We start from the raw sequence: 11,208 nt of genomic DNA, 5'->3' as shown, positions 1-11,208 counted from the left end.
ATCCCCAGTCTCGAGACTGTTTTTGCCAAGACTTTGCTCCCTGCCTTCCACATCCAGAATGCACATCTCTTTGCAGCTGGGGTGCACTGGTCTAGACAGACTTTTACAATGAGCCAGTGCAGCCACCCCTGTAACATTCATTAGATTCACAGAGAAACATCCTATGACACAAACTGATTCTGCTTCATCAAGCAACCAAGTTAATGACAAATATTTGCACTGTCACTGTAACTCAGCAAAGGTGGGGAAATAGAATAATAGAAATGCTAAAAGTTGGAAAATACCTCTAAGTTCAATTGTTAACAGAAAGAATTAAATGAAAGGAGGGAAAAGGTTTACTGTAAATTGCTTAATGTCTACAGCAGCCTTAAAACTTAAGTATGAAACAGATAATCTTGAAGATTTTTTGACAATTCAAAGAAAACAAGCATTTCAATGGCACCAAATCATTATTTTAGACAGACAGGATAGGAACAATTAATTAATTTTGCTTAAAAAGGTTTTTTCTTAAACAAGACTGACATAAATAAGAAAGAAGAAGGGAATGATGAAGGAAAGAAGTAGAAAGAAGACAAATTAAAGAGTTAAGAGCTCAGCTTTTTTTTTTTAAACCATCTTTTCAGAAAGGATCATTTCTGTTCTGAATGTTTAATGCACAGCTCTCAGGAAGCACCACACTCACAAAAAAGAGTGTCCTTACTTTTTCCCCTTTTCAACATTTATGTCAACAAATTAAAAAAAAATCCTCCAAATATTATAAAAGGCAAAACAAATCTTTCTTTTCCCTTTAAATTTCTTTATTGCTATGATGAATGCTGTAATCAAGTCAAATTGAACCATTTCTAAAAGCATGACTTAGATTTACATCAAACAAAAAATGATCTGCCTGTAGGAACTGCTTCTCATTCCACCATGATGCAACAAACTGGAGACAAAAGCTTTAAGAGACACACACTGACATGCAATTTTGTCATTAGGAACTGATCTCATACTGGGTAAATAATATTAGTGTACCTATCCCCACATCTGCAGAAGTTATACATGGTGACAGGTATCATGTAACACCCTTTTAATAGCATGAAAAACAATACAAGAGAGTGGCATGTTTGCAGTAGTGGTTCAATTTAAAGTAACTGATGAAAGAAGTTTAAATTAAGAGATCAGATAGCTTTTCATAATTAAATTTCAACACACAGTTCAGTTGTTCAACATTATCATGAAGTATTTTATTAACTCTCTTAACATCTTAATATTTCTACTGCTTTTCAGCCCACTCATACTTTGCATGTAATTATCTTGAAACTTTGTGCCACGTCTAGTAAGCAGAGAATTTTCTACCCAAAACTTTTTCCATTAATAGACTTTCAATTTAGCAAAGTTTAGTCTTAGTTTCTATTGCACTTTGAGGCAAACTTTAAAGAGTGATATTGAAATTAATTGGGGAAGTATTATAAGCTAATTAGGCCAAATTCTCAGCCCTCATGAACTAACTTCTGGTTTGAGCAGAGAGCAGGGAAAGAAAGTTGGGCCTCTTGGCAATGAAAACGTCTCCCTTCAAATTTGAAACTCCAGTTTCTAGATTACACATTAGATTTCATGTTAATTTCAGTAGCTCCAGTGGCTAAATGTAGTTAATTTATATTTATAAATACAATTGACAATTTCAGAAAAAGCTTGTATGTCTATTTTTTTCTTCCACAGAACGATCAAGGTTGGAAGAGACCTTTAAGATCATATAGTCTAGCACCACCATAATCCCCAAGGGCCACATCCAGACACTTGATGAACGCTTCCCGAGAGGGTGACTCCACCACTCTCCTCGGGCAACTAACTCCAATGCCTGGCCAATGCCTTTCCCCCTTAAGAGTTCTTGTTTTCCAAGACACAGACTGTACACCAACAAAGCCGACTGCAGGTAGGAGGGGGATTCAAAGAATGATGATCTGGTAGTGCAGCTTTCCCATCTGACTACTTCAGGAACTTTCTGTGCACTAAACAACAGTTTTCTTGAAGCCCAAGCTATTTATGTGGGACTTGAGCAAGCAGCATGGGAACAAGCATTCCCTTTGGAAAATTTAAAAAATGTACAAGTGGGCAGAAAGCAAACTGCTTCTGAAGCAATTTCAGGCACCATCCCCCTACGCTAAAAACAGCTTGTACCTCAACTTATTTGCGATCCTACATCAAATGATGAATGGAAAAATATGTGTCATCCTTTTTCATTAAGAAAATATATGCAAAAATATATCCTCCAAGCGGCCTTACTAAATCTGTAATAAATAAACCTATGGCTGCGAGAGGCATTAAACCTCCTTCCTGCGGGAGCACCCACTTAGAAGACTTAAAGATGCAATCTGGAATTCTGATCCCTCAGCGAAACACGAGGAAGACTGAAGGTAAGGCTAACACCTCACACCTGCTGATCCGGGCAGGACGTCCCGGCGGGACGAGGCGGCTTCGCTCACCTCCCCGCTGTGGCACCACCGTGTGACCCTGGGCACGCCGCGGCCGCCGGCACCGGCTCCAGCAGCACGGAGCGACGCGCCACCTTCGGCGTGCGGAGGTTTTGGGCGTACAAAAGAAAATCCCCACGGGAAGCTCCCGCGGCCCGCAGAAGCCCTCCGGAGCTCCGTCCCCACAGGCTGTCTCCGTCCCCACAGGCTGTCTCCGTCCCCACACCCCAAGGGCTGCCTCCATCCCTCCCCTGCAGGCGGCGCCCGGGGCCCGGCGCCGGCGGCGGCCGCTTCCCCCGGGATGCTCCAACGCGGCCGAGGCGGGGGACGCAGGGAGGCGGCCGCGGGGCCGTGCCGAGCCGGCCGCCGCCCAGAGAAGCAGGAACGGGCTGCGATCCGTAAGAAAAACCCCCGGCTGCCGTCTCGCTGCCCTCCCGCCGCCTCTCCCGGCGCTCATCCCCACCCGCGGCCCGGCAGGGCGATGGTTTCTCCAGGAAGCGCTGGAGCATCCGCCGGCGCTGGTGCCGCTTCCTCCCTTCCGTGTCTGCTCCGTACCCGGTACCCGCAGCCGCCGCTGAGGTGAGGGTGTTTTCAAGACTAAAATTCAAGTTTAGTTACGTCTTCTAAAAATAACTCTTTTTCTGGTTTATTACTCTGTCCTTCCTTTATCCGTATTTTCTTCTTCTTTTTTTCCCTTCTTGAAAATACTAGGGAAATACGTTCTGATGAGAGTGCGTTAGAGGCTCGCTGTGACATTAAACCGTAAAACTTTTTCCTTTTTAAAATCCTAACTCTGATCTTACTGCATTACTGTATTTCTTGCTCTGCCTAGTGTTCAAAAATCGACATGTCTAGCAAAAAGGCAAAGACGAAGACCACCAAGAAGCGCCCTCAGCGCGCCACTTCCAACGTGTTTGCCATGTTCGATCAGTCGCAGATCCAGGAATTTAAGGAGGCCTTCAACATGATCGACCAGAACAGGGATGGCTTCATTGACAAAGAGGACCTGCATGACATGCTTGCCTCCCTTGGTAATGTCCCTTTTCTCTGTTCATGCTTGCCAGGCAGATTTGTGCTGCAAAAATCAAAATATTGAGTTTGGGATATGAGAGGCGTCTCAGCTTGTATTAACACTACTGACATTACTTGTTCAGTTTGAAAGCTAAACCGAGTCTGAATCCCTTTATTTATAGGAAAGAATCCAACGGATGAATACCTGGATGCCATGATGAATGAGGCTCCAGGCCCCATCAACTTCACCATGTTCCTCACCATGTTTGGTGAGAAGTTAAATGGCACTGACCCAGAGGATGTGATCAGGAATGCTTTTGCTTGTTTTGATGAAGAAGCAACAGGTACGTGGGTGCAACTTGGCTGCTTGGCAGGGGTATGGCTGCGTTTTTATGTTTGTTAGTTGGGTTTCTGAACAGTATGCTCATTTTTGCACCTTTATAAATTAAATATGATATGGTAATACTAGATTGCATATTCTGCTAAATTACTGTGCGAGAGTAAAATCTGTCTGGCTCTTCTGTGTCAGTACTGAGGACTAGTAGGACTGCTCTTTTGTGAGGCTTTGAAGTAGAGTGCTTTAATTGGACAGTGTGTATGTTCCTCAAAGTGTAAAACAAGATGTATCTGCTCTAAGATGAGGAACGCAAGTCAGTAATGTGTGATTTTTTATGGTGTTAAAAAGTAATGATAGGAAATCTGTCATACAACTGAGTTTGTCCCCTTCTTCAGTAGGTCTGAAATGCGTCTGAATTCTTCAGGTGTTTAATATTTCAGGACACCCTGTCCAGACTTCATAAAGTCTTACAAACCCTCTCTGGCTGAGCATTCTTTATGGCTCTGAGGACAAATGTCATGCCTTCAACTGCAGCTCAGTTTGCTTTCAGATTGCAGGAAGGTCTGCAGTCTTAGTGGTCTAAAGATAAAAACTGGGTAGGGTGAACAAGGCAGAAATGACAGCTTGGACTGACTTGGAAAGCAAGATGAAGGGAAAGAGTAAAACACAGAACTCAGTTTTACTATATTGGACTTCCAAGATTGTGCCTGTAATCTTGAGGTTAGAGTTTATGCTTTTATGTATTTATTCACCCAGGCTAAGATTCCTGAGAAGTGTGTAGTAACGGGGGATGAATCCACAAGGCAATTCAGTGGAATTATCAGTGGTTTGATATGTTGTGAACTTGTCTTACTAGCTCACACTGAAAGTATGTAACCTCTGTACTAGAAATGACACTACATCTACACCTTTCCTCACAACTGTCCACTGCAATATTTTAATCTAACCAGTCGATATATGCTCTGCACCTTTTGAAGGATATCCTTCTGTTTCAACAGCTATTTTCAGTCTGTGTATTTTTAGCACCTTTTGATTTTTCAAAGTGCATTGCCTTCCTGCTGAGGTGTAGGTAAACAGGCTTTCAGCTGGTAAGGCCTTTTCAAATGTTAATCGACTTCCTCCCTCTCCAGGGAAATCTCTTTACCATTTCCTAGAGAAGGAAGTTTATTAGTAGGTTAATTATTTTCTCTCCACACGTAGTCTGACTCACGTTTTTTGTTTTGGTTGTTTTTTTTTGGTTTTTTTTTTTGTGTGTACCAAACAAGAGCCTGTGAATTACAATATAAAGAAAAGGGTTGTGCTACCAGTTCTTTGGAACAGAAACTTCTATGTCTGTGTAACCAATAAGTTACTAGTTTGGGCACCCATATACTGACAAGATTGATTTTAGTATCTCTCAGCTCTGTGTGGTAAATGTTTTAGTCCAGTCCTACAATGATTTGAGGATACTAGTTTGTTCTACAGTCTGTTTTGTGTCTTATGCCACCTCAATTTTTAACCAGGAAACATGTGAGATAGTTGCACTGTTTTATTGAGTTTTGATTCATAATAGTCAAAATGTAGTCTTCAAAATAGCATGTGATGTGTTTGTAGAACCCATGTTAATCCTTTATTAATTTTTTCCTCTTACTTGGCTTCTGATAAGTTTGTTCCTTTTAAAAATGTACAAGAGCATTTTCAGCTATATCAAACTCTTTTACTCTTTTTCTCATTTCATGGTCTCCACATGTGTGTTTGTTATGGGCCTGATTTTCTAGCTCTGCATAAGTGTAGGTGTCTTTTGAGAGGGAGTAATACAAATGAGATCCTATAGATCCTATAGAGGATAAGATAGTCATACTTGTTAGGTCTTACATTTCCTATATTGCCAGCCCAGTTGGATATGTTGCTTCGGCATTACTATAATGTGTACTGCTATGGAATTGGTATAAAAGTTGGATCTCTCTGCATTTGGAGTATTTTTTATCTGGTCTTTGATCCTGCATTGTCATCTGCTGTGTGCTGCTTGCATCAGGCTGATTCTTGAGTTTTGCTTCATTTATTTGTTACTCCCCATCTATGCTGAAGCTGTGTGGGAGGGACAGGAGCCCTGTTTGCTTTACAATTTGTTGCTGATAAAACTTTTGGCTTATTCCTGGTCTGGCAGCCCAGTTCAGTGTTTAAACAACTACCTATTCAGACAGGAGCAATTAAGTCCTTGAGGCTAAACTTGTGGCACCTAAGACCTTGCATTCTTTGAATACTAATCCTTATGTCATCTCATCACTGCTTGGTCTCTGTAGGACAGAGAAAGAGTCTCATCTGTTTAGCTGCCTTTTCCCTCTTCTTTATGCCCATCTTCAAAGACAGAGCTCCAAGGTTTGACCCGATCAGGATGAGCCTGGCCTACTGAACAGTCTCCCTATTTCTGAAGTAGAAGATTGCTGCTAGCCTTCTTCATTTGCAGTCAGTATCCAAGAGCTGGTCTGCACTGGGACATGGTGCTGTTTTCATTAGCATATGTTGAAACACATTTTTTTTCCCTTCCCCCAGCATATACCACCCCCGTGCTAATTTGTCATGCTCATTCACTGCTTTTTGGTCCCCTGATTCCCTGTTTGGTTTTGTCTCTCTAATGAACTCTGTTTGCTTAACTTATGCAACCCTCTTTCCAAAGCAGCACTTTTTTATCACATTTTATTTTAATATACATTAGTTGATGTGGGTGTCTACATATGATTTCCAGCTGTTCCACAGAGTTTGCTTTCTTACTCTTCTTTTTGGAACCTACTTCTACCTCGTCTGTTCTGTTACTGACATTTCTCCAGCTAAAGTTCAATAACCAATTTCTTTCTCAAATGAAGCAACTATTTGCTGCTAAAGATATGGCTGGTTGTATATCAGCATTTAGCAGTTTCTTCATTCTGCTGTCTACCCTTTGTTATGCATGGTTCTTTTTTCATCTCTAAATTTTCTTGGAATTACTTGGCAGCTGGTGGTTCTGCCCATTTCTTGAAATAGAATTAGCAGAAGATACCTAGAAACTGCTCCTTTTTATATCTTTGTTAACTTCCTCAAAAATCTTCTACCCTTTTAGCATATAATAAATAATACATCCTACTCTTTTTTTTGCTGTGTTCTCCACTCTCCACCTTTAGCTCTCCACCATAAATATTCTTCCTGCCTCCTGAGCTAACTTGCTCAGTCCTGTCTGAAAGTCTCTTCTGTTATAAAATACTTCCCTGGACACTTGCCAGGAGTTCACTGTATCCACATAAACTGCCTCCAGCAACAGGGTTGTGCAGCACTAAAGAGCCAGAGTGGTTATTTAGTCCCCAGGGGAAACTAGTTTATAGAGGATGTTCAAATATATCTAATTAAGGCAAGAAAAATATAGTTCATTTAAGAGAACTGCTTGTATAATGAAGACTAGCAGTCACAGGAACTTGCTTTTCCACTTTGAGCCGTTGAAGATCAGTAGATAGAAATAAGTGTTATTATACCACAGCAGGTCAGGCCCTGTCTTCAAAAATCTGTATGAAATGTGTTAAACTTCCTTTCCCTTTGCACTCAAGGAATTTCTTTAGAATTCAGTTAAGGAAATTTCTTGGGGCTCTGTGCAAATGCAGATTTAATAAATGACGTGCTGCACTGGTTAATTGCCTGCCCATGTGCACGTCTGTGCTGCTGCTTTTGGAGACCCAGCTAAGAGGCTCAGCCTCCCTTTTGTGTTTCTCTCTGCGTGTCTCATTCCAGGGTTCATCCAAGAAGACTACCTGCGGGAGCTGCTGACCACCATGGGAGACAGGTTCACGGATGAAGAGGTGGATGAGCTGTACAGAGAGGCCCCCATTGACAAAAAGGGCAACTTCAACTACATCGAATTCACGCGCATCCTCAAACATGGAGCGAAGGACAAGGATGACTAAACAAATCCCTGGATACATGCAGATAGCACCTTTAATTTTTTTTTTTTTTTTTTTCTTCTCGCTAATTTTATTTCTCAGGATCTGTTTTTTCCTTTTTTTTTCTGGTTTTCTGGGACCATTTGCATACATTTTTAGCACTGCAGCTTCTTCCTCTGTGGATCTTAAGGCTGCTCAGGCACACCTGCACCTTTGTAATAAGACTGGAAAGTGGCAGGGAAAGAGAGAAAAGCTTTCAGTGATAGATGTTGAAGGACAAAGATCAGAGAATGTGGAGGCCCGCGTAAAAATGTCAGTGCTACTCATCCTAGCTAGATTAATTTTACATTTTTAATGATCATTTTTCAAATAAATCACTGTCTACTAAGTGCAAAATTAAAAATTTCATGCTAGAAGTATAATGTTTCTCTAATGATACCTGTAAATATTTTTGCAACTGTATGCAATCATGTTGTTACCTATTTTTGCCTTAAAAATGATGCATAAGTCACTTAAGCATACTGATGTTTGTACTTCAGCAACTGAGTATTTCACCTGCTACTGTGAGCGTACACATGAAGAAGAAATTCCCATCCTTCAAATTTTAGTGTATTGTAAATTAATAATTTCTGTCAGAGACTTGCACATTAAACATTTTAAATCTTACGGATGTAGTCGAGCATGTGTTTTACCACCTCAGTCCCTCCACTTATCGACATTGAGTACTATATTAATACCACTTTTAAGAAATGTATAATGTAAATCCTAGCGTCTTTTTTAAAATAAGATATCATATATGGGCAGAGTTGCTTAAGTGATACTTATTACCAGACTTGTGGGCTGCTGATACTGAATTAATGACATTTCATTGCAACCATTTATTTCTTTCTTTTATCTGTCTGTTTTTTTCAAAGCTCAGTAGGAAGAGGGCTGGATGAAGAAGGAAGGTGTGCTGTCTCTGTCCTTTTCGTTTTCTGTATGAAAATATTATCCTTGGTTGTTAAATGGAACAATATACACTATATTTTTTAAAACCTCCTGCTGTGAGTGGTGTTTTGGTCATGTGAGACTTGAGGCATTCCTTTTTGTTCCATTTCTCATAGTTGTATCCTCTATAGTTTGTGTGGTATGGAAGGCATGGCAGATTTGCTTCAGTGTTCTGAAGCAATTTTGCCATAATTGGAATGCTTGTGGTCCTGCGGTTTTTATGTCTTGAGAGAAAGGATGATCAGAGCTGCTTCTGACACTTCGGGGAATTACATTGTTGATCCCTTCAGAATTTACGTTACAAAATTAAGAAAAATCATTTGGCTGAGAGCATTTTGCTATTTCTTGGTAAGCTGCTGGTGCAAACTGAAGTTTTAAGAAATGCCACCAGAAGACAGTGATGAAAGCTCTGAAGCTCCTGCTCTACCTCAGTCCCAGGGAGCTTTTGCGAGGCATGGGAGCTGCGCCCACAGGGATGACCTGACCCCTCTGACTGTGGGCCTGTACGAAGCGCATGGAAAAGCAGAGAGGGGAAAAAGGTGCCGAACTGAATCAGCAGAAACCCAAACGCTTCACAAATGTTTTCCCAGAGAAATAATTCCGTTCGGAGGGAGCAGAGGTTAAAAACTCGAGCAAGAACTTTTGTAAACTATCGGTGAAATTAGTAAGGATTTTGATGCTTCGGCAGGAGGCGAAGTCCTGCGGGCACGGGCTGGGGCCATGCCGGAAGCCACCAGCAGGTGGCAGCGCAGCTCGCGGCACGGACGCCGCTGGGACGGGCGAGCGGCTCCCGACCCAAAGGTTTGCTGGATTTGTTTGGGGTTTTGGGTTTGTCTGTTTGGTGTGTTGGGTTTGTTTGTTTGTTGTGTTGGGGGGGGATTTTTAGTCCCGAAAACTCGTTTGGTGCATCGTGCATAGGGGGAAGATACGCTCCGTTCCCACAGAATGCCTGTTCCTGCCACAGCGAAGGCTAATGGTGCCAGGATTTTTCACCCTGCAGCTCTTGATTGAGTTGAATTTTTGGCCCCTTAATCAAATTCGTTCATTATAGAAGAAAGTAAAACGAGGCCTCTGCAAGCTGTTGGTACAGGCCTCCAAACACACATGTGGTGCATGTTTGGCAAAGATTTGGTTTCAAAAGGACTCATGGCCTTCCTTGTAACTCGAACCAGAGACACTGCTCCTGCATTTCACTTCTCAGTATCTCAGTGAGGGCTCTTCCTCTTTTGTTCAGATTAGGTTTGAAAAAAATGACCCCAAATTCAAATGTATATGTTTGCATAACTTTGTTTACATACGAAAGACTAAAACCCATGATATAAACTAAACTGCTGGGCTCAGAGTGAGGCAGCTGGTATTTACCTACAGCAATAAATGCTAATTTTTAAACCCCAGTGCTTGCTTAGGGGCCAGGGCTGTGTTGCTGTATAGCAACACCTACATGCCATTTGGTCTTGTGATGACAAATTGTAGTTCATTAATACTATTGTTCTAAGCCTTGCCTTCGGCAGAATCCTGATTTTACTCTCTTGACTTTAATGGCATTTAATGTTCCATAAAAACATGTCAGAGAGAATGATAAAAATGGATTTTTGGTGTGTAACTCAGAGGCCTGGGATTTGTCTGGCAAAGAAACTTTAAACCTCTGCTCAGATGCAGAGGGTGCCTTAAAGTCTGTGTGTGTCTGGAACAAGTAGCACTGGTTTTACAGACTAATTGCAGTCCTCAGTCCTGGCAAAATCATTCTCAGTAAGAGCCACAGAATTTTCAAGTGTTCTCGCTGAAGTGGGTCAGCAGAACATGAAGGCATTTGTCGTGGGATGTCTTTCTCCTTTTATTTTTGTTATTAATTCAGCTGTTTTGTAGATAGGTCACTTGAGTGGAGGGTGGGAACAATGTGGCCTTGAATCCTCTCAGCTAGAAGAGAGAATTAAAAGTAGGTCTGCAACATTCAGGCTGAATGTTAAACCACTGAACAATTGAATAAGGGAGGGTGGAACCATCACAAGCAGCTGTGTTTCTTATTGTGCCTTATTTTTTCTTTTTTCTTTTTTTGGCAAATAAAGGAGCTTAGGCAGTGATCTCAGGAGAAGGAATAAAAGAGATCCATTCTACTTCGAGAGGACTCTTTCCTGCTCTTCAAGGTGAAGTTCCCAAAAGCCATGACTCACAAGTGGGGCTGGGATGCTTGTTTCCTGTGGTTGCAGAGGCAACAGAGCTGAACCCTAAATGAGTTGTAGCTTCTAAACCGTTTCCTCTCCAGGACTGTTTGTGAGAAGTAGTGCCTTGCCAGGGAACTGTCTCACACATCCTGCATCTGGCTTAACACCCCCCACAAACTGCTGCCAGTGTAGGTAACAACTTGTAAAGGTTCTCACTGCCTTTACTCTGTTTGAATGCCGTGCTTTGTAAGCTGCTGTGGCTCAGCACCTGGTTATCCCTGAGCAACTCAGCTCTCTCCATACTGGGGCAGTCAATTTGTCAGCTGTGCTGTCCCTACATGTGAATTACAGTCCCAGCTCCTGTAGGAAGGGCA

General features: G+C 41.8%; 1 protein-coding gene across 1 annotated transcript; it reads left to right on the top strand.

The window, feature by feature from the left end:
- Positions 1 to 2,874: 2,874 nt before the first annotated feature.
- LOC132333527 (myosin regulatory light chain 2, smooth muscle minor isoform-like) lies at positions 2,875 to 8,351 on the top strand. The gene is made up of 4 exons (XM_059858721.1): positions 2,875 to 3,032; positions 3,286 to 3,484; positions 3,647 to 3,808; positions 7,537 to 8,351. The coding sequence occupies exons 2-4, from the start codon at positions 3,301 to 3,303 to the stop codon at positions 7,707 to 7,709; spliced, it is 519 nt and encodes a 172-aa protein (XP_059714704.1). The 5' UTR covers positions 2,875 to 3,032; positions 3,286 to 3,300; the 3' UTR covers positions 7,710 to 8,351.
- Positions 8,352 to 11,208: the final 2,857 nt, after the last annotated feature.

Source organism: Haemorhous mexicanus, chromosome 1, assembly GCF_027477595.1.
Source record: "Haemorhous mexicanus isolate bHaeMex1 chromosome 1, bHaeMex1.pri, whole genome shotgun sequence".
Taxonomy (NCBI): domain Eukaryota; kingdom Metazoa; phylum Chordata; class Aves; order Passeriformes; family Fringillidae; genus Haemorhous; species Haemorhous mexicanus.
The sequence above is the reverse complement of the archived record's forward strand: the minus strand, read 5'-3'. Positions and strand labels throughout refer to the sequence as shown.

Excerpts from the sequence above, each read along its gene's own strand:
- LOC132333527 (XM_059858721.1), top strand. The coding sequence starts at position 3,301 with ATGTCTAGCAAAAAGGCAAAGACGAAGACCACCAAGAAGCGCCCTCAG. Across the intron at positions 3,485-3,646 it reads TGACATGCTTGCCTCCCTTG|GAAAGAATCCAACGGATGAA; the intron begins GTAATGTCCCTT and ends CTTTATTTATAG. Across the intron at positions 3,809-7,536 it reads TTTTGATGAAGAAGCAACAG|GGTTCATCCAAGAAGACTAC; the intron begins GTACGTGGGTGC and ends GTCTCATTCCAG.